Here is a 25,053-nt window from a genome sequence, read left to right as displayed (position 1 = left end):
TCTTCTGAAACTCTAGAGGAGACATATTTCAGATTACAAGGCGTCTTTTTCTTAGAAGAACAATCTCAACTTCAGCAAAGCCTCCTTTTGATCTTCTAATCTAATTGCTGTCTAAAAGAAACAATTGAAGTATTAAAGAGATTTGTATTCATAAGATGATGAAAACTTCTGACCTATGAGAAATTGGATTTTAGAAAACATCCGTTGCAATTCAGTGTTTAAAACAACAACAACAACCCTTCATCCATTAATGGTTCGATTTGAGGCTAGAGCTTCCATGATCACTGTTTGCGAGTGCACGGTGTTATCTCTGTCAATCATTTAATCTATAGGGACAAAGAGTAGCAATTTCACTTCGTTGTTCACTGGATCTTTTTCATCATGTTGAATTGCTGTTATACGCCGTTGGACTTTTATTTATAGCAAGTGGGTCAGACAAAGCCAACACCATCTGACTCTGAAACTCCAGCGCCACTAAACACTACGGGGTTGTATAGTTAGGACATGAGCCATTATCCACAGAGAGAGAGAGAGAATTTTAATGACGCTAGTTTTCAAACCTGCTATTTTGAATGTCAAATGAACTATTTCACCAGTCAGAAACTGCAGGAAGACACATTAAAATCTTTTCATCACCGAAACCGCTTTTCTGCTGTATGCAACCTCCGTATACGAGATAGCTGCAAATGTCGTAATTGACATGCAAATGTCATAACCACCTGTAAATTATTAAATCAACTGAGCAATAAATTATAAAAAAAAAAAAAAAATACACATTTTACCATAAAAAATGATTAATTAATCAATTAAAAATCTCATTTAAAATGGAAAATTCAATTTAACAATAAATAACGTGGATTTTATGACTTTTTATTTGCAAGAATATGTAAATTATATACACACATACAGTATATATGATAAATTCAAAATGCAACTTTCAATCTAACAAGTAATAATGTAGAATGTATGATAATTATGCATTATTTTTTTATAATGAAATTACGATTTAAACATAATTATACAAATGATATATATATATATATATATATGCAAATTAATGAATTAAATTACACAAAAAGTGCAATATTCCATTCAGAAATGAATAATGTCGAATTGTATTAACTATATATATATGCTGTCACGGTTATATTCAGTAAAGTTTAGAGTCTTTCCACCTGCCTAGTTTTTAATTTTGTTTCTATAGTTACTGATTTGATTAATCTTGTATTGAAGTCTCCCTGTTTCATTTGAGTTTCAATGTGACGTGTTTCAATGTGATGTGAATGATCCACTTTGTGTTTGCTTTGTGGAATATTAAAGACTTCAGTTTTGATCTACATCTTCATCTTTGTGTGCTCGTATCTACAGTGATTGTGACATATGCATCTATTTAAACCATATATTAACTATATATTATTTTTGTGAATGAATACAAGAAACAAAAATTCAAATAAAACAATGCATACTGTAAATATGAATTGTAATAAATTATATCCTATGTATTGGATCACCCCGCTCTCTAGTTATCAACATCAACCATAAAAAAATAAAATAAAAAGCACACGCACCAACTTTAATAACCAGATATGACTAGGGTGTTATTTTCCCGGCTACTCTGAATGATAAATGAACTCTTCCACCGGTTAGAAATTGCTCACGTCATGTAGACACATTAACAGCCGTCCACACCGAGCCAGCGATGCGTCTTGCAGTGATGTCAGTGCGGTTGAGCTGGCCCCGTGAACGGCATTCATTCACATGCGATAATGAGCCCCAAACACAGGGGCCCCAACAGCACAGCAATTACTAAGAGCACAGTCCAACACTGCTGCTGATTGAGGAATTAATCCTCCTCTCGCTGTCATCAACTTCAGCTTCTCTCTCTCTCGCTCTCTCTCTCTCTCTCTCTCTCTCTCTCTCTGTCTCTCTCTCTCTCTCTCTCTCTCTCGCTCTCCCGCTGCCTCTGTCTCTTCTTTATCTTGTTTCCTCGACTCGGCTTCTTTCCGTCCCCCCGCACACTGCTTATTCTGTCGGATTATGACTCAGACAGCTTTCCTGACAGTGACGGCGGAAACAGAAGAAATGCAATTCAATAAATGGCCAGTGCTGAGAAAAACGCAGGAGAGGCAAAAACAGTGGCAGCTCAACCATGCGAGAAATATTAATGTCTAATACTGGACTGAGCTTCTAAATGTAGTTTCTAGCTGCAGTTTTTTGGGGGGTTTTCTGCTTTTTGTAGTATCGATTTTGAATTGTACATATATGAATCTGGTAATCAAACAGTATACACACACCTAAAACTGTCCCGAATCTTGCTTTTAATTGCAAAAAGTACTACCATCATATAATCATGGTAAAACCATATTTTTTTTGTATCTTAAACATAGTACCATCAAAACACCATGGTATACGAATATGATAATCATGTAGTACCATGGTACATAAATACAAGTCCTGTCTTTACCATTTACCACAATACATTTTTGTAGTGAGATAAATTGTAGTACAAAAAAAGAGTATACCATAGTAACGCAACTGTACTTTTTTAAGGGTTCCTATTGTTAGAAAGTAAATACACAACAACTTGTGTAACAAACTGTATGTGCATCAACATAAATAAGTGTTTTATGAAATATGACAGCACGGTTAAAAACACCACGTGTTACTCTAGCTGAAGCTCTCTGTCTCAGTAGGCTAAGCCCTATTCCAGGACTTTCGTCGTCTCTTGAAATGCAGTAGAATAATTCCTCTCAGCAGCGTCTTTTGACATTCAAACAGAGGTGAAAGAGGGCCAATCACGCGGCACAATGGTCTTTTCATCACTAGCGCTTGACAAGAGGAAGATCCCGACCAATCTGGATCAGGAAAAACCCTGCGATCCTGTCAACCGAGTACAAACGCTTGATGGTTACTATCCCGCCTCCCTTTGTGTGTCTGGATCAAATCCAAAAGCGGTTCGAAGCGAATATGCCAAAATCAAAATAGAGGCATTCAGTTGTCATAATTGCAGCCTGGAGAGCAGTTGGAGGATTTTCAGTCAGACGCTGCTGCCACAACAACCTGGAGAGATTTAGCAAGCGTTTCTGCTGTTGATAAAGCACAGTGTGTTCATCTTCACGAGACAGTGTTGTCTTTATCAGGATGTTGCTAAAAGCCAGCCGCTATTGAGAGCAACAGCAGAGTTCCAGAAGTAAAAATCCTATTCATTTTCTTTATAGAAAAACTGGCTTTTAGCTATAACGTATTAAATCCGATAAAGACGGGCCTACCGTGAGTTCTGAGGTTGAGCGACGGTCTATGCTTCTGTAGAAGACACAATTCAAAGAGAATTCAATTCAAGTTTTCTTCCCCAATCATGTTTATTTGCGGAATTCACAGAGATACACCAAACAAGTCGCTTTTACCATGGGGAAAAAAATTACTTACTACTTCTCAAATGACTTGTGTATATATTTGAATATTTGGCAATAAAGCAAAAAATTATTTTTAATCATTAATTATTCATTATATATTTAGACACTATTATACACGCGCAATTATGAAACTATTAAGTTATTAAAACTATGCTATTGTTTAAAAGTTTGAGGTCAGTAAGATTTTTTTTTAAAGAAACCAATACTTTAATTCAGCAAGGATGCATTTAATTGATCAAAAGTGACAGTAAAGACATTTAAAATGTTACTAAAGTTTTCTATTTCAAATAAATCATTTGAAAGAATTCATCAAAGAATCCCAAAAATATTAAGCAGCACAACTGTTTTCAACATTAACAATAAGAAGAAATGTTTCTTGAGCATTAAATTATCATATTAGAGTGATTTCTGAAGGATCATGTGACACTGAAGACTGGAGTAATGATGCTGAAAATTCAGCTTTGATCACAGGACTAAATTATAATAATGATGGTAATTTGTGGCATTTATATAGAGCTTTTCTGGGTACTCAAAGCGCTTCACATATGGAAGGGGAAATCTCCTCAAACACCACCAGTGTGCAGCTCCACCTGGATGATGCGACGGCGGCCATATTGAGCCAGAGCTCCCACCACACACCCGCTTACTGGTGGAGAGGAGACAGAGATTAAGCCAATCAGTATATGGGGATGATTAGGAGGCCATGGTGGACAGAGGCCAATGGGCAAATTTGGCCAGGATGCTGGGATTACACCTCTGCTCTTTTTAGAAAGATATCCTGGGATTTTTAATGACCACAGAGAGTCAGGACCTCGGTTTAACGTCTCATCTGAAGGATGGTGCTTTTTGACAGTATAGTGTCCCCATCACTACTGGGACATTAGGACCCACACAGACCACAGGGTGAGACTCAATAACTCTTCCAGCAGCAAACTAGGACATCTCCCATCCAAGTACTGACCAGAGTCAACCCTGCTTCAGTGGGCAACCCACGTCTCAATATTGAAAATTTTCTATACCGCAGGGACAAAAACTGTACATTTGGAACTTTTATTTTGAAAGCGACTCCAACTCCAATATTTGTCTAATAATAAACAGAATGGATGATTTTGTTTATTTATTTGCTGTTTGAGATTCCATACATGTTGTATCACGTCACCATACTGTATGTTACTATTATGGTGGTGGGATGGACGTTGATTCATAGTGGCCAATATGTCCCCTCCAATGTCAAAGTCATTCCTACGCCCCTGGGGCAACCAGTCTTGGGCTACAGGGTGATATGGCTGCTGGACAAATCATTACATTTTACAACATATTCATACAGAAACTAGTTAAATTTGATTGCATGAATATTTCAAAACATTACTGTTTTTACTGTATTTTTGATCAAATACATGCAGCCATGGTGAGCATAAAAGACTTCTTTCAAAAACATTTTTAAAAATCTTACTAACCCCAAACTTTTGAATGGTATAGCATTTGTGTGTGTGTGTGTGTCCTTGTATTATAATATATATATATATATATACTTTATATTTTTGTACCATCATGTGTTATTTTAGTTGTACTAAGTAACCACCAGCAGTCCAACTTAATTTAAATTAATCTTTTCTAAGCAAATACACGCCTCTTTCAATGCAAATTAGTTGAATTATAGAATATAAATTATTGACTATATTGGCTGCCTCAATTAACATTGTTTATGCTTCAAGTCAAAGTTTGTGATATTGTGATTCATCGGGGAGCTGGTCGGTTCGCTTCAAGGTTCAGAACCCTTTATTTGAAATCCCAATGGTAAAAATGAATGGGAAAAACTATTTCCGGAAGCAAAGCAGCTGAAAGAAAGTGGGCAGTCATAGTACAAGAAAAGGCATTAAAATAAGCTACAAATGGCTTGACCGAACCAATAAACACGCTCTCGCGGATTCGAGCAGAGCATCCCACACACTTCCACATCTCCCCCGTTCTACACAGCATCCCATTATCACCGTTTACAGCTATGACTGTGTGCTGACTCATTAAAGGTGTCAATGATCCACCATAGAGAGAAAGAGTAACAGAGTGGTTGTGAAAGGAGGGATTGCATGAGATAAAGAGGGTGGGGAGAGAGAGAGAGAGAGAGAGAGAGAGAGAGCAAGGCTGTGTGTTTCTGGGCAGAGCAGATAAAGGCCACCACCATTGGCTGTATGGATGTGAGGAAGAATTGCACGCTTGTCAAGGTTTGAACGCATGGCTGAATAGAAAAACATATAACTAACCTTGACTTTTCAATCTCCACATTTGCCTGTTTTTATGCCCTTCCTCTTTCCACCGCTGGTGACATTCTCTACGCGCTTTACAGCTGTCAAACAGACAATTACTATAACCGTAAATTCCTGAGGCGCATTCCCGTCCGTTCATATTCAGTTGCTGTGGAAAAGCGCTGTGTGTGAAGGCGACATTGCTTATGCTACAAAACATCACACTTTTTAGGGTGGAAATGAACTAAATAGCTCCGTGAGAATTATAAACCACAGGGAAAGAAACATAAGTGTGTAGGGGAGAGCGGGGCACAAAGTAATGCTTTTTAACTTTCTCAGTTTGTGTAAATCTACTTAGGGTTCAGAGTATTTGTTTTTTCCCACGTTTAATTTCACACGTCTAGTACAATTATGTGGTTCTGTTTTATTAATACAGTATATACTTTTTTCTTGATATACCCCGAAAGAATGGAAGTGAATGTGACAACATGCCCCATTGGTACATCGTAACATGACCATATGACAGATTAAAATGTTATCTGATCTAATCAAAGAAATATACAAGACAAACTAAAATATTGTCTCAATAAAATACAATTATTAACTTTTTCATATAAAATAATGGCATTTTTTAATAATTAAAAATAAACTAATTTTTGAATTTGACTACGAACACAGGAAAATACAGCTATACAACATAGTACAAAACATTAATAATTAGTAATTTCTGAACATTGACTCTCAGTCTTTATTCACCTTTTTCTCACGTTTTCTCAATAGAATTCATAAAAGTATAGAATAGAATAGCATATTACATACATGCCCCACCTACACAACTGTGATTTAAACCCTGCTAGTGTCTTCTGCTAGTTAGCAAAGCATTAAAGAACTATATAAACCGTTAAATAACATATTGGAGATTAAAATAATATCAGATTTGTCCAATTTTAAATAAACACAAAAAATAGAGATGAAAAATTAACTTAAGAAATTTACTTTTGCTATGGTGTAATAAATGTCTATTGATAATTTAAATTTACACTTAATATTCAACAATATTATTGATCTGCCTGCATTAGCACCATTATATGAGAACTGAACTGAGCTGGACGATGACATCACTGTTTTCTCCAGAGAGGCTGCATAGATAACAAAAATGAACCATTACTGAACTTACTTAAAGGGATACTCCACTTTTTTTTTTGGAAATAGGCTCATTTTACAACTCCCCCAGAGTTAAACAGTTTTCGAATCCATTCAGCCGATCTCCGGGTCTGGCGGTCCCACTTTTAGCATAGCTTCATAGATCACTGAATCGGACAAGACCATTAGCAAGGGCCTGAAAATAGGTCTAATAGGTTAGACAAACTTAGTCCCGGTCACGTTGGAAGTTACTGAGCTGGGGACTATTTTCAGGCGCTGCGTCATATCATTACGCCTGCTGGACTCATGGTACGGCAGCAAAGTTTCTTGATTATTATGCAGGAATGAGAGTATAGTTCCTAGCCATATCAGCCTAGAAAATCGCAACTTCTCATTTTCCGTCGGTCTTAGTACACAATGAAACTACAGAAGAGTCAAGTTAAAAATATCGAAAAATATCGAAGCTCTTTGGTCATTTTTTTGAGAGAGATGCTAATGGTCCTGTCCGATTCAATGATCTATGCTAAGCTATGCTAAAAGTGGTACCGCCAGACCCGGAGATCGGCTGAATGGATTTGAAAACGGTAAAACTCAACTGTTTAACTCTGGAGGAGTTGTAAAATGAGCCTATTTCCAAAAAAAGTGGAGAATCCCTTTAAGCTGGACTATGATGCTATTTTATTCTAGATCTTTTGCATTATTTTCCTGTTATCACTGTAAAGCTGCTGAAACAATCTTTATTTTAAAAAGCACTATATATATATATATAAAGGTGACTTGACTTGACTTTAAAATAAAGTTTAAAAAATGGGGTTTTAACAGTAATGCCGGAGAAGACCATTTTTGGTTCCCCAAAGAACCTTTCAGTGAACAGTTCTTAAAATAAACATTTTTGTTACTATATAGAACATTTTTAAAAATCTGCTATAAAGAACCTTTTGTGGAATGGAAAGGTTCAATGGATATTAAAGGTTCTTCATGGAACCATAGATGCCAATAAATAACCTTTATTTTTAGGAGTGTTTTTAAATTATAATAGTGCAAGGCTCCAGACAAAATAAATAAATCAAAATGACTATAGTGGGAGATTTTGGCCCCTGAAATTAAACGTGAAGGAGCCAAACAGCATTGCCATTTATTATGAGACAAATTACGCAATGGCTAAAAATAGTTGTTGAGAAGCAGTTCATTGAGTGCATAGCTTCTTACCTTAGTTTGTAACTCTTTCCTTGCCAGCGTTTTTGAAAAACGTTGCCAGCCAGCACCAGCATTTGTTTCATGACCACAGAGTATTTCTGAACATGCATTTTAAAATGTAATTTATTCCTGTGATCAAAGCTGAATTTTCAGCATCATTACTCCAGTCTTCAGTGTCACATCATTCTAATATGCAAATTTCGTAATGTCCCTGCTAAATAAAAGTATTAATTTCTTTTAAAAATCAGATCAAGAGATTAGAATATGATAGAAACTTGGAATGACTTGAGCTACTAAATGACACCCTAGCAACCACCCAGAACACCATAGTTACCACATAGTAACATGTTAAAACCAATCAGAACACCATAGTTACCACATAGTAACATGTTAAAACCAATCAGAACACCATAGTTACCACATAGTAACATGTTAAAACCAATCAGAACACCATACAGCAGTCTTGTCAACCACTCCAACACAATATTTTTCCAAACAATGCCTTAGAAGCACCGCATATTAATTATATCTGAACTATTGACTCAAGTGCACATTCCAACGTTAATTAATCTAAATTCTCTATATGACGGCAGCCATTTTCCCAAGGGATCGCAGGCCCGGCTCACTAATTTGAACACCTGCCTCATTATCTGTGGCGCTCGGCCCTGAGCTCAATCGCAGTTACAGCGGCTATGAGAGATAGAGACAGAGAAGAGCACGAACCAGAAATAATGATTTTTTTTCTTTTTCCAGTGGAAGCTAATGAGAGCAGGACAGACATTGGGTCGATGTCTCGGGACAGTTGCTGTATGACCCCACGGGTCAGCCAAGCCCTCTAGATCTAAAGCTGAACTGGAGCAGCCATTGATCGCATTGGGAACGGTCACACGACACATCATCTCTGCCTGAAGTGCTGCCCAGTGCAACACAGACACAATATTAAACCAATGAACTACCATGCAAACAACTTTATCATCTGCTGAGAGTCTGTAAACATGTACAAATTACATCAAGAGTCTTGGACAAATGCCTGGTGACTGTACGATCACATTGGTGGTGAATGTACAGCTCTAGATTGACTCAGTCGTCCGTCGATGTGGAAAATAAGAGCTGTCAATCTTGATCCATTACAGATGGCAAACACCCGGCATGTAAATCTTTTCAGCACAAATCAGCTTGAGTCTGTAATAAGATGGGTAAAAGACTTAGCATCGAAATGGTAAAATATAGATGTTTAATAAGCTTATTTTAAGTTGCTTAAAGGTAAAGTTGTTTTTCTTATTCAAATGTAATGTGCAAAGACAATTATAAGCATTCATTAGTTGGCAATGAATATTCACAACTCATTTTTGTAATGTGATGTATTTTTGAGTGAAACGGCATTCTGAACCAAGAAAATATGAAGCAGGAAAACTGAATATTTCATATTAGGGTTGAGAAAAATTCAGAACTGAAGAGTTGGAAATGGATGGATGGATGGATGGATGGATGGATGGATGGATGGATGGATGGATGGATGGATGGATGGATGGATGGATGGATGGATGGATGGATGGATGGATGGATAGATAGATAGATAGATAGATATGTAGATGGATGGATGGATGGATGGATGGATGGATGGATAGATAGATAGATAGATAGATAGATAGATAGATAGATAGATAGATATGTAGATAGATATGTAGATGGATGGATGGATGGATGGATGGATGGATGGATGGATGGATGGATGGATGGATGGATAGATAGATAGATAGATAGATAGATAGATAGATAGATAGATAGATAGATAGATAGATAGATAGATATGTAGATGGATGGATGGATGGATGGATGGATGGATGGATGGATGGATGGATGGATGATAGATAGATAGATAGATAGATAGATAGATAGATAGATAGATAGATAGATAGATAGATAGATAGATATGTAGATGGATGGATGGATGGATGGATGGATAGATGGATAGATAGATAGATAGATATAGATAGATAGATAGATAGATAGATAGATAGATAGATAGATAGAAGCTAAATACAAAGAAAACCTTTTTTAAAGGATGTCAAGCCAACATTTCAACTTTGTCATGAAGAAATTTGCTTTTCTAAAAACTAATTTAATGAAATTCATTTTAATTCTACATGTTCAAATTCAAATTGCAATCCTGTATCCTGTTTGCTACCTCAATTCAAATAAAATTCAATTTTCAGGAGCTGAATGTAATTCAAAAGGCATTCTCACATCAATTCTGAATGGCCCACGACCTGATTTCATACTATAATGGGAACAGAAGGCAAGTTTAAACTCTATTAAAGTAAATAGGCTCAAATCAATGTAGGTCCGCCGAATGTAAATCATTCTTAAATCCAATTTATAAATTAGTGTGAAAATATGGCTCAATGTACTGTGTTAATGAGGGAATTTTCTGCAATGATTTTCCACAGGTCTTTTACCCATTTTCTGAATTACACATTGCATCGTGTTGTGTTGAAACGTTGAAGGAAATGTCCGTAACGGAAAAGGTACTGGTAATTATCAGCCAGGGCATCATCAGTTTTTCTTCCATACTTCTAGTTGTTTCAGGAGACAGGAGAAACTCTTTTGACAATCACCACCACCTTAAAGAACCTCATCCGTTCGTGGTCTCCGTGATCAGTGCCTTTAGAGGGATCTCATCCATCCTCGGATGCTCCGGGGGCCGATTGTGTTGGATTCCCTCCAGGATGGCGACGGGCACAGCGAGGCAGATGGCATCTTCTTCCCGCTCCGAGCAGCTGCACAGGTGTGTGTCGTCTGTCCTCCTCTCTCTCTCCTCTCACATGTGCATCTCCCTCCATCCTTCTCTCTTTCCTCAGCCTTTAATCTCGGCGCTCCTCCCTCTACATTCTGACCCTTGCTGCGCTTTCATTTACATTATTTTGGGACGGTGTGTTCCACAAAGGTGAAACGAATAACGTTTTCTACGATACGACGAGAGTGTGATTAACCACTTCTCTGGAGAACAAAGGGTGACAATACATCAAAGAGCCGTATCTCTCCATTCTGCCTCTCCTGCCTTCATTTAACTTACAAAGTGTGCACAGGGATCAAAAAGATCAAGAAGACTGATAGAATGATCTCGCTCACTTCATTTCTCTCTCTCTGGGCATTAACATACGAAAACACAGATTCCTCACAAAATAGCACCCCACCACCACTTCTTTATATACACTACTGTTCAAATGTTTGGGGTTGGTATGATTTTTTTGAAAGAAATTAATGACTCGTGAAGAGAAGTGAAGACATTTATAATTACAAAAGATGTCTATTTTGAATAAATGCTGTTCTTTTGAGCTTTCTATTCATTAAAGAATCCTGAAAAAATGCATCGGTTTCACAACAATATGAAGCAGCAAAACCGTTTTCAAAATTGATAATAATGAATGTTTCTTGAGCAGCAAATCAGCATTATTAGAATGATTTCTGAATGACCATGTGACACTGAAGACTGCATGCTGAAAACTCAGCTTTGATCACAGGAATAAATTACATTACGGTTTCACAGTATTTTACATTAAATAAACACAGCCTTGGTGAGCATATACGAGACTTCTTTCAAAAACATTAAAAATCTTATTGACCCCAAACAGCAGGTCATCCAGATGTTCCATGCATACAGAAATGCACAGAATTACGTTCATAAAAGGTAGTTTTGAGATTTGCCTTTTAGATTTCTTTAATTTCCATGCCAATGTCACATTTGGCATGTTCACTAGGTACTTTTATTTGTAAAGCTACTTTGGAACTATTTGAATAGAAAAAGTGTTCCACTAATGAAACAGAATGGAACTGAACTGAATTCCGCTCTTGTTTTTCCAAAGATTCCCAGTGTTGATATTCTTATTGCCATGACAGCCTATCTTAAAAGCCTTCTCCATTTACAATTAATGCGGTTGCATTTATTTATTGATTTATTTATGCTTTATGCAACCCAGAGGAAACCCACTGTACGTCTAAAAATCAAAGCTCTTGTCTTTCATCAAAACACAGATCTTACAGTCTCATGACAGTGAGGAGCTTTCATAAGCATGACAAAGTTTGATGGATGGAAGATGGAAAGATGTTTTTCTCTCTTCTCCATGCCTTGACTCCTCCATCTTGTGCTCCATGCATGAGCGTGAGGCAGTCTGGAGTGTGAGTGGTGTTTCAATGACTGTTGCCCACAGAGAAGCACTAAAGTGTGCAGGCCTGCCAAGAACCCTCCAACCGATCGCTCATTCACACGCTCAAAAGACCTGGACCCGACCGCAGCGAGACTGCACAGCCAGAAAACACCCGGACACCCGTATTTAACACCTCACATCTCACACTAACTGAGTACCATGATATTGCTTATGCTTTCTTTATCATGGTAATACCACTGTATTCTTTGAAGTACACCATCACATTTGTAAGGAAAATACCATGTAAGATGGTCGTTTTTTGTAAGTTTGCTTGCTAATAAAATTTTTTGGACATCACCATGATATTCTTAGAAGTATCTTGCAGCAGCATGTAAATAAATACGTTAGTACATGATTTTCAATAACATGTTAAAATCACCTTTTTAAAGGGAAACATTTTTTCCCTTGTTTTATGAGTATTTAAGGTAATACCATTTTTGTTGTTGTTGATGTGGTAACATGGTTATAGCATGGTTTTTGGTTATGTACCTTACAAAAAAGTTCTGTGGTGGTACCATGGTACAGTGATGGTGTCAGATGTTAATGCTATGGTACATTTACCATGACTTCCAATAATTCCATGGAACTTTTCCTAAATATCATAGCAGTACCATTTTACATTCTAAAATACCACAGTACTTTTTGTGTAGCACCAGATATACAATTTTTGGACATTAAAGTGCCATGGTATTCTTATTAATACCTTGAAGTAACATGTAAATACCATGGTATTTTCAACTGATACCATCACTTTTTAAGGGAAAATGGTAATACCATTGTTTTATGAGTATTTACCATCATAATACCATGTTTTTGATGATATAACATGGTAATACCATAGTTTTATGAACATTTACCATCATAATACAATGTTTTTTAATTATGTAACATGGTAAAAACATAGTTTTATGAATGTTTACCATCATAATACAATACAAAATGTTGTTATTTACTTAAAAAAATTAATTACCACTAATTAAATCTTCAACAGTGTAATTAGATTACTGTATTACTCTCTCAAAAAATGCCATTACTTCTTAGTAATTACTTCCTAAATCCCAAGAATAGACATGAAACTGCTCTTTTAATTCTTTCAAATAAATAATATAAAATTGCATAAATTCTTCTTGAACTGACCAAAGTATTTAAAGGGAGAAGGTTATATTAAAACATACATTTTAACATAAGACATCAAATGTTAAATCTTATCTTTTGTCTTTGATGACAGACAAGCGTTTAATTCAATACCGGTTAATACAGAATTGTTCTAGTCTATACAGTATTTAATGCAATTAAATCAGAAGTAACTGTAATTAAATTACAGAAAAATGAAGAGTAATCCTTTACTTTTTCAAGGGAAACGTAATTAAATAACAGTAATTAAATATGTAATGCATCACACACAACACTGGATGTAACATGGTAATACTATATGCATTTTTGGTTATACCTTACAAAAAGTTCTGATTATGATTATATAAATACTATGGTACGTTTGGTGCATAATACTTGGTACTTACAATAATGTTTAAAATACCATGGTCCTTTTTTTAAAGTGGTTCAATGGCATTACCATGTTATTTTGACATACACTAGGGTACATTAATAATAACTAAACATTCTATATCCTGGTATTCAAAGGTACGATTGAACCGTATGTTTTAAGGCCATTAAAGCTCTTCAGTCACACTCACATTTCAAGATTAATTCCCATTTACAAAAGCAGCAGGCACGATAATATCACATTCAGAAGTGATTCAGATCTAAATGTCTGAAATTACATTAATTCAGAGGCTCTTTCTAAAGACGTCTTCATACCCTGAAAAATTCATTTCCATAATAGCTGTAAAATGAAGTTTTGGCACTAAATCGACTCTCTCCACCTGCTGAGATTGTCCTTCTGCATTAGCGGCTGACAGCGCTCGCAAGCACACGACTGAACTAACCCGACAGCTGAAGGTGTGTAGAACATAGAGCTAAAACGTTAAGGCAAACACTCGCTCTCAAATGTCACCGTGGAGACAGGGGAGCTGACGGCAATGCTTTGACTGCGCTTCTCACCTCGTCTCGACGCGATAAACGCGCCCGGGCTCAGGTGAAGGCAGCTCTCAAATCAGAGAAACAGGTTGGGACGTTTCAAAACACGCTACCTGTCAGCCGCTGCTTTGAAGCAAAGGGAAGCTGAAATATTAAGCATGTAAAACGCTCCACGGAAATTGAGGTGTCATGCGCCTGACAGATGGCGCATGCTTTGCAGCAACTTCCATCTGGCTGAAGTGACACCGTCATATTCAGAGGCTCAGATTCATCATGGAGCGTCTTCAAAGTTCAGCGCTGACGTCCTGAATCGCTCATTCACATGCATCATTAGAGCCGTAGCCGTGTTAGGCTCGATTATGAGGGGCTGTGTGCAATTCCTCAACTTTAGCTCGCTTTTTAAATCAAGGCATCTGTTGGCAGTAAACATTTAGATGTTTGAGGAGCCTTGTTCTATACAGTCTTGAAGGCCCTACATGTAATTCAAATACAGTAAATGTGAGTTTATGACCTTTTCTTTCCACAAGAACATTTAATCAGGGGAAACAAAATCAAGACACAAAACAAACAACATTCAAACTCACATCTCCCATTTGAGCACCATGGCGTGGGAGAAGCATAAAATGGTGGTTGCAACCCAATGCAATTAATTTCTGAGGCAGATAATTTTTTTTTTTTTTTTTTTTGCATAACATTCATGCACTGAATCCTTCAAAAAAAAAAAACCCCAAAAAACAGGATCATTACAAAAGTCAATGGGTTGATTTCGATTTGATTATGATTATAACTAATCAAACCTCTTTTCGGTAACACTTCACGATTAGGTTCCATTTGTAAGCATTAGTTATTAGTTAACATGAACTAACAATGAGAAATACTTCTAAAGCAGTTATTAATCTTAGTATATGTTAATTTCACCATTTCTTAAAACATTATTTCTTAAAATCAGAAGTTGCATCTGTTAATATTATTTAATGGAGTAGAGCTAACATTATATAACATAACACAAAGGCATTTAGTTAATGCATTAACTAATGTTAACTATTATAAAGTTTATCCACATTTTAGTGCATTTAATGATGCAATCCATAATCTGATCCAGTGCAAATAAACACAAAACAAAATATATCCTCTTTTCATGGTCAAGATGAGCTGATCCTGGGCCATTCATTAGTTTTGTCGGATTCACCCGACCAATGCGATCAGTCAGGGCTGATTAACACTGCCTGATCATTTCATTAACACTCGGAGGCAACAGATGCTCGGCTGTGAAACTCTTGTGTCAGGATGTTTACGCTACACTGTTTCCTCACTTCTTCATCGGGTTACATTAAAGAGGGCCTTCATTTCACATCAAGTCTTTTTTCATTTGACAGGCTCTGCCTCTTTTTTTTACACACTGCCTAGCTGATAAGCGTGTGTAATAGTTAAATTTACCAATAGTATGATGGGTTGATCCCCGCAAGAAGAAAAGCATCCACATTTTGCCCTTCAGCAAAACAAAGATTGCTCCAGGGGGATTGAACCTGAAACAAGAACTGGAGCAGCATTTGCTCGTGCAAAATAAATGATTAAAGTAAAGGTAACACTGTTTCTGGCAGCTCCCATATAATATCACAGCTGAGGTCAAGAGGGAATTGTAACACTGGTTATGAAATGGGAATTGCATGACAGATGTACATGAAGGTATATACTAGAGCTGCACAGTTAATCGTTAAAAGATCATGATTTCGATTCAAACATCCACATGATCTAATAACTAAATGACAATGATTCGGCTGTCTGTGTTCGTGCTGCCGGCTGTTGACCCAGAAAGAGCATTTGTCATGTATGCAATAATCCAAATGATCACAAAAGTATAAAGATTTATAGTTTGGATATAAAAATGGATGTCTACGGTAGCGATCAAAATATAGTAGATCCCTTGGCACTTCAAATAACGATTGTATCGATAATCGATTACATTGTTGCGAAAAGTGACTGAAAAAACGTATTTTGTCATTGAGTCATTCATTCAATAGATTCGTTCAAAAACACTGATTCATCTAGTAATGAGACAAGTGAAGTATTTATGAGTGAGTCACTGAATCATTCATTCAATAGATTTGTTAAAAAACACTGATTCATTTAGTAATGAGACAAGTGAAGTATTTATGAGTGAGTCATTGAATCATTCATTCAATAGATTTGTTCAAAACACTGATTCATCTATGAGACAAGTGACGTATTTATGAGTGAGTCACTGAATCATTCATTCAAGCCATTTAAAAAAAAAAACAATTCACTCAAATTAATAAAATATTTTTTAAATAGACTGCAGCAATTACGTTTTGTCAGAACTTCTAGTAAATTATGTTATTTTATTTAGTTGTCTGTTCAAAATCGTGGGAGAATCTTGATCTCTATTTGAAACAAAAAACTTGTGATTTTCAATTTATCCATATTTTTACAAAAAGTTAAAAACATATTTGTCATTGAATCATTCATTCAATAGATTCGTTCAAAAACGCTGTTTCATTTAGTAATCAAACAAGTGAAGGCTTTATGAGTGAGTCATTGAATCATTCATTCAAATCAAAAATGTATTTAGTTGTCTGTTCAGAATCGTGGGAGAATCTTGATCTCTATTTGAAACAAAAAAAAATCCTATTTTTACTTGTATATACGAGGTAGATTTCTAATAGGCTGTAATTCAATAAGGAAAATGTAAAACATGCTACAACTGGCCTCCAGTCTCCCCTATGGTATGTCACTTTGGATAAAAAAAAGAAAAGAAAAAATCTCCTAAAACAACTACTTACAAATCCACATCTCTTCTACCTTTGCTCTTTCTCTTCAAAGCAAAAAATCTTGTTTGTTTAGTGATGTAGGACACCACTGCTCAGAGAAAACTCGAGAAAGTCTCACCAACTCCCAGTGACTAAGAGCATCCTCACATGTGAACAATGTGGAGCTGGTGAGTTGGACTCCAGGCGCTGAAGAGAAGCTGTCAGTCGCCCTCCTGTCAGCAAACCTCCAGGGCATCAGATTCAAACCTCTCGTTCGGAGGAAACTACAGCAGAAAGCACTTTCCAAGATCCACTGTACGCGCACAGGCCGGTATATAGAGCTACAGGATAGCATATATTACGCAAGCTGCCCTGTCAGAGCTTATAAAATGCCAGTGATCTTGCATAAAACACCATATCCTGATGTAGACACAAATCTTAAGAGCTTATTGCTATTTTTAACGCACCACATGCTTAACTGAAATAAAACCATAATGTCAGCCAACAAATTAAGCTTGAGATATTAACTTACCGTACTGAACATGCCAGCGTTCAACGGATCTAAATCAGTATTTGTTTACATATCAGATTAGAATAAGACAATATCAGCAAAACAAACACCTGACAATGGATTCAGAGACAGAAGCCCAAAATATCCCGAGTCAACAAACCCACACAGGTACCATCAAATGAGTCATTCTATGAAACGGGTGCTTTTTGCATTTCAAAAGGGGAATAAAAAACAAACAAACATATATATATATTTAAATATATATATATATATATATGTTTTTTTGTTTTTGTTTTACTTATAAATATTTACTTAAAATATTATACTTTTTACCCACAATTTTATACATTTAAAATTGTACCTAATTTATTTAATATTTAATTATTATTTAAATATATTTATATTACACATTGAATAAATTACAAATATTTTATAATATAAAACAATATGTAAATATTTATTTAAAATAAATTGTACCAGACAAAATAATTAACTTTTAGTTTTAATTAACTGTTTTGTGCCATCTTGAGGCAAATCAAATTATTAATGTAAAATATGAATACAAATTTCCCTACCAGTATTATACGCCACTGGCTATTTCTACAAATACTCACTTTTCATGGTAATGAGACAATGACAAACAGAAAAAAACAAAACAATATAAAACGATAAAAGAAAAAGTCTACAATTAACCACAAAAGTCATATAGGCCTGGTTTCACAAACAGGGCTTAGATTAAGCCAGGATTAGACCTTAGTTCAATTAGGACATTTAAGTAGCTTTTGTAAACGTGCCTTCGAAAAAAAACATTACTGGTGTGAATCTTGAGACAAAACTTATTTTAAGATATATCAGTGCAAGTTGCTTTCAGTTAAAACAGCTCAAACATGCATTTTAGTCTGAGATAGGTTTAAGCCTTGTCTGTGAAACCGCGGGATTATTTCCATGTTAATGAGTAAAAAGGCACCTGTTTACCCAGCACAGGACACTGCCATAGACAAACACATTTTTAGCCTTTAGTCCTCTGGGTGCACATCTCACACACTTGTTTTAGTCCCTATCAGACATTTCCTGCAGGACATTCTTCCCCTTTCTATTCTGATTTGGCTTTGTGTATCAGAAACTAGGGAGAGCTGCGGAGAAAGACGGGAAGTGATGTGATGGGAAGAGAAGGACAAATTCCAGATGAGTGAGTTTCAGAAGGTGCAGAACAGACAGTCTGTCACCTAGAGAGTTCTGGCCCTGTGAAAATAACACTGACAGCACCGCCAGAACAGTCGATCTGACTTTTGGGAGAACTACTGTGAATTTGCTTAAAACTTTGCAGGCGATAATAGTTCTGTGGTTGTTCACAAATCAGCAAGGGGGTAGCATGCAGTGCAGTTAAAGGAATAATTCACTCAACAATGAGTAATCTCACGCATTTGCTCACCCCTAAGTCATTTCTAGTGTGGATGCAGAACATATGGACTACTTTTATGTTACTTGCTTTGGAAGCATCAAAGTTCCCTGTTCATTGTAACTGCATGGAAGAGAGTGACCAGAACAAATTAAAGAACAACACCATAGACAATAGCCGTGTTTCCATTACCCTTCAAATTGCGAAACTGAAATTGCGAATTGAAAATACGCCCAATGGAAACACGTCAATTTTCGCAAAAACTCCCATTTATCGCAAAAAAGTTTTTCCGCTCGCATGAGGGTTTTTTTCAGGCAATTCGAAAAAGAAATATTCTGCAAAACTGCAATGGAAACAGTTTTTGCGCATTTACAGACACCTGACGTAGAAGACGTGTGTTTGGACAGAATACGAGACAGAGTTCTTTATTAAATTCATAAAAGACTTAAAGACTTTAGAATTACAGGAATACTGGATTCTAAACCTTAAAGAAATGCCACAATCAAGACCTTGAAGCAGAAATGAGGGAGAAACACCCAGAAACAGCTCATATGAGCCGCTCTCAAGTATAGGCTAAGGGTCTTTCCTTGCCATTAATGATGGATAACACACATACGTCTCCTTTGATTAATAATAATGGCCAGTGCGGTGGCTGAGATACATAAACCTACCAACATCCGTTGCTATGATGTTTGGAATGACTTATCGCGAGAGGAAAAAATGAGGTTTTAGTCGCATAACATCGGTTAATGGAAACGCTGTCAGATTTTTGTCGACATTTAGAAAAAAATCGCAAGAGTTTTGCGCAAATCTTTAATGGAAACGCGCCTAATGATGGAGAGCAAAGAGGGACATGAGTGATTTATTTCTTAAAAATACAATTATTTTGATTCATTTGAGGTAAGATTCAGTGGTAAAGAATACTCTTTATATTTCATGTGTTTCGTATATGGAAGAGCTCTGATTATTATATCACCAGCAGTAAATAAAGACACATAGTGTAACTAAGATCTCATTCCCTTCAACAGTACAGTGTGCCAAAACAATGAGAACTCTATTATGATGGGACCTGATCCAAAGTGAACACGAGGGATATGATAACTTTTGTAATCTGACCCTTCTAGTTAAAGGAATGTGCTGGGTTCAGCACAAATTTAAGTTCTATAATGACTAATTAACACAGATGCTGACGATTTCTAGACAATAATTTTGAATGCTCTTTTTGAACTCAATTTGAAATGGCCAACTTTACTACTGTAAGTGCAACAGAATCCAATTCAAATGTGGAAATCTAGAATTTAAACAACTGTATACACTTGCAAAACACATGCTAGCATTGCCATTTTATTTCTTTATACATCATATTCTGAACAGACAGAATACTGATGTCGGGAAACATGCACTCACATTGATTGAAGTCCCCCTGTTGTCAATCATTTTACCCCTTAAAACTCATCTTTGATCGCCAAAATGACATATTTAAAAAAAAAAAATTCCTGTGGGGAAAAAAATTATTCATGCCTTAAAATAGCTTGAATGTAACTACACCCTTGCTTCATGTAGTATATGCAGCTCCATAAATATGCAAATTAGCCCCGCCTCCACTCACACAAGCTCGGACTACCTGATCCACTCGGTCAACCTTACTGTAGTAAACACTGCATGTCAAGTGGAAACACTGGTTAAATTCAGCCATATATGTTTGAACCAGAACTAATTCAGAAGAAGTGGAAGAGTGAATTACACAGGCTTGTATACAAGTCGAAGTATCAGAATGGTAATGCATTTTATGTATCATTCTTTAAAATGTCGCACACATAACGGTAATTAATATGATTAGCCTTTTGCTTGACTACGTTATCAAACAGCTAATAATGTGCTGCTAATGCTACACCAACCACATTCGCCATATAGTCAGACAGCTGCCTTCTAAAAATCAGTATCCTTAAAAACGCTTTGAACAACTTAGAACGTCAGTGGAGAAAGGCGTATATTTCATCATTACATCGTGATATACATCATATACATAATTCACCCGCTATATTGCAAAATGTACCCGATTTTTTCATATCAACAGGAAAATATAACCTGGCTTATCTTGAGACTCCCCTGCTTCACAGCAGTTAATGATATGCTAAAGCCTGCCCACACGTTGATGTGATTGGTTACAAGGCAGTTTGTGACGTAAGAAACACAGGCAATTTCAAACTGCTTCTTTTTTCACTTTTCTTCATTTGCACATGGTTTGTCTTAAAGCATATTAAAAACACCACATAGACATATAAACAACATTAAAAACTTGATTTTCACCACAGGGGGTCTTTAAGTCATAATTGGTGGCTATGGGCCTTCCTTGACAAGTCAAAAATAAAATATTACAAAATATGACACTCGTTTTTCTCATGTAACACTGTATCCAAAAGATACAGCTTCAGAAGAAGGCTGCGTCTGATTTCTTTAGCCAGCCTTGAGCTCATTTTCGTTCTCATTCAGATCGTTAAACACGTCAAAAAAATTGTCAAAGGCACTTGCACGTGAGGATGCCTCTGCTTTGCTGCTATTGGCTGATCACGCGTTCACTACAGGTGCGCGTGAATGCGAACTTATCACAAAATAGACTCGAATTTCAATACTTTTGCTCAAATTAATCTGTATATAAAAATAATAATAAAAAATAATAATAATTGACTAAACTGGGAAGTGTCACATCACTTGCATAGGTCTACTGTTGTCCTTGTTAGTTTTTTTTTATTCTATGGTTCTCCTCATTTGTGAGTCGCTTTGGAAAGCGTCTGCTAAATAATTAAATGTAAAATGAACTTGAAATGACTTGGGCTAGTAAAAAATAAAGCTGAACCTCAGTGTCTGCTACAGTAACACACGTTCGAGCGAGGATAGACTTGATTGTAATACATATTGCTATATATTTATAGCCTAGTATCTATATCTCTAGCTTAATATTGATTTCTTGTTTGTTAGTGGAAAGAGAAATGCAGTTGCTTCAACCTGAAAACAAAGGAAACGTCAAATGGTGCTGGGACATGAATTTACATTGGACAAAAATAATCCAAACACAGAGTGGGGTCTTTTTATTCTATAAAAAATAAACATTTTTTTTTACGAGAGGACAGAACTGTGTTATGGAGCCACATGCACTCGCGCATGTCCCGATTAAAGATGAGTTGCCCACGCGCTTGGAACTGAGCTAAATTTACACAGCAAGTGATTAAAGAGCTGCTCGGGGAAGCAAAAACGCGGGTGGATGAAGAACCAACACAGTCATTTGACTTCTTGTTCACGCATCTGCATGAATAATGCAACAGCATTGCATTTATTACACCAGGTCAGGGAGGGTGAGTGCTCCTGTTTTGGGGAGGTGACACTTACTGAAATCAAACCGCTCGTGTCTGATGCGAGCACACATGGTTTACAAAGGAATAATTTATTTCAAGCGCAATCTTGCACACACAAACTCAAAATATCTTGTAAATGAAGCATGCTTATGAATGGACAAGCACACGCACACAATAGCCAACAACAAACAAATGCGTTTTCATTTCATTGCAGTTAAAGCGCAAGGGTCCTTCAGACAATCTTGAGTGTGATTTACAATATTAAGCGCGATGTTTGTGCATTACATCTATACATGTGATACATTATAAACGACATTCATTTGGAATCCCGCAGCGTTTCTTTGTCCACGCGCGTTATTATGCACCAGATCCACACATAAGCGTGTTTCTTCAATGTTTCTGCCCCACTTTTGTCTTGAAAACAATTCTGGCAGCGCATGCACGATCCAAACTGATCAAACCCGGCATGTTTGTCTCAAATATGATCTTGTCCGCAAGCCCCACACGTCGCATCAGGGTGACTAAACTTGTGCTGCAACGAGTCTTTTATTAAACGGGCTGTGCGTAATTGAAATAAAAGTGCGGTGGACGTAGTGTTAAAGTTTCCACGGGGGCTTTATGGTAAACAGCAGTGTCAGTCCATCAAAGACACAAGGGCATCTGAATGAATCAGAGCAGTAATGAACATTACCTTGGGTTGTGATCTCTCCCCATAGGATTCCCATCCAAACCATCAAGCCAAGCAGCAGAGCATCACTTTGAACTCCCAGCATGTTAAGACACAGTCCAAAGGGGGTCCAGTCCAGAATAATCACAGATGGGGTTTAGGTCCACAGCAGAGCTGCTTAGTGTCAGAGACGTGAAGTTGAACTCACAGGCGGCGTGACTGCATGAGCTCCTGTGTGTTCACAGCTCTGTGATGTCGGTTTGGTCTCTGTCTCCAGCTCTCTTCATCTCTCCTCTGCTGAACTCCGCAGTGTGTCTTCTCCTTCACTCACCCCTCCTCTCTCTCTCTCTCTCTCCCTCTCTCTCCCTCTCTCTCTCTGCCTTCTGGTTTGTGTGTGTGTAAAAGTTGCTGATGCTGTGAGGGGGAAATGCTTCTACAGTTTCCAGTTCAGGGAAGTAATGAATGCTGATAGATAGATAGATAGATTTTTTTGTAGTGTATTTTTGTAGTGTAATATTAATTAAATATGTAGAGTGCATATATGTGGATGTTAACTTTGACTGGATGATTGACAGGCTGGTTTACGGTGACAGAATGCATATATGCAAATTTTATGATGTGGTAGTATGTCAATGGGTAATTTCACATAGCCAGACCTTCAGACTAACGGCAGAAGGTCTGGACTCATAGCAGCTTTCATTGGCCAAGGACCGCCCAAGAGGATGTCTAACTGATATGTAAAGCAACCAATCACAGTTTGTTTTGTCCCGCGTCATGTTTAGGGGCGTGAAAATATAACATCGATGTCCCTACAATAACAGACCGGTGTGTAAAACTCTTGGACGTGTTTCAAAGAGTCTATGCTGCATTCTTCATATACTTCCCAGCGTTTAGTTGATCCTGACAAGCGCTCATTGTCACAGTTGTAAACACGATGCCGTTCTTCATCCATGAGGGGGTTTGGCATCACGGCATCTTTGTTTCCAGGCGAACCGTAAAAGAACGTGACACACGTCTCCTGGACATCCTGTAGAATTCAACCAATCAGATGACGACTTTGAAAATCCAGAAGTGTTTCCAATTTAGTGTGCCATATGCATCAGACATTCAGCCAGCGTGACGTCTGAGGCTGAGACTAGTCAACGGGACGGCATGGTGGCTTGCTGTCGCCTCACAGCAAGAAAGACCCTGGGTTGAGCCCCGGCTGAGCCAGGAGTCCCTTCTGTGTGGAGTTTGCATCTTCTCCCCGTGTCAGCGTGTGTTTCCTCCTGGCGCTCCGGTTTCCCTCACACAGTCCAAAGACAAGCAGGTTAGATGGATTGGAAATGCCAAATTGGCCGTAGGTGTGAATGCATGTGTGTGTGAGTCCCAAGCCATGGGGAGGGTTGGGAAAGACCTGGCAACCTACCCCAGAAAACAACACTGTCCAAAAAGTCCATGGACAGTCTCTCGTGTAGAATCACCAAAAGTAGCATATGACTAAAATTATAATAGAAAGATAGTATGTCATTTGTGTACTCTTCTGCTACAAACTCAAAAGTATACTTTTTCTTCTCAAAAGAGTACATATTTTAGGGCATATGGTATAAGGGATGTAGCACACTTCTGAGAGTGGGGTGACAACTAACCCGAGTCTCCATTTTACCATAAAGGCAATCTAAAACTCCCAGCAGAGAGGTTGGGCTCTACTTGCATTAACAAATGTTTTCCCAAATCAATCCATGGCGAAGCCCATATGATATCATGGATGACTTCATCGGTCAAGGGAATTCATAGTCCATTAACTGCGTTGGCATTAATCCCACATCTCTCATCTCTGGTTAAAAGGCTCCTGGCCTGCACTAAGAAATGAGATAGAGATAGCCACGATCGGAACAGACTCTGTTTCAAACGGATATGCTCGGCTATTTGAGAAGAGCTGGACAAAAAACACATAGAGACCTCCGGCCCGCATTGAGATATGCGATGATTTGATGTGCTTGAATCCAGCGGCCTGAGAAGAAAGTAATTTCTCTGAGAGCGTCATTTTCAAATGCTTGTTAGCTGGATCAAGCTGCTTTGTGATAATCTCTGTTAATTACTTCTGAGTAAATGTTCCAGAAGAGAAGAAGAAC

At 37.2% G+C, this 25,053-nt stretch overlaps 1 protein-coding gene across 1 annotated transcript in view; it reads right to left on the bottom strand.

Annotated features, from left to right (window-relative positions):
- The window catches only part of sez6l (seizure related 6 homolog (mouse)-like), a 45,180-nt gene extending 21,899 nt beyond the window's left edge, over nt 1-23,281 (bottom strand). Inside the window, exon 1 of the mRNA XM_084104291.1 lies at nt 22,964-23,281. Coding sequence (XP_083960417.1) covers nt 22,964-23,045 — 82 coding nt within the window. The 5' untranslated portion in view covers nt 23,046-23,281. The remainder of the gene's footprint in view (nt 1-22,963) is intronic.
- Between the last annotated feature and the right edge of the window lie 1,772 nt (nt 23,282-25,053).

The sequence above is a fragment of the Abramis brama genome, assembly GCF_963993115.1.
Source record: "Abramis brama genome assembly, chromosome: 25".
NCBI lineage: Eukaryota > Metazoa > Chordata > Actinopteri > Cypriniformes > Leuciscidae > Abramis > Abramis brama.
Note: the sequence above shows the minus strand (reverse complement) of the source record. Positions and strands in the feature narration are given on the sequence as shown.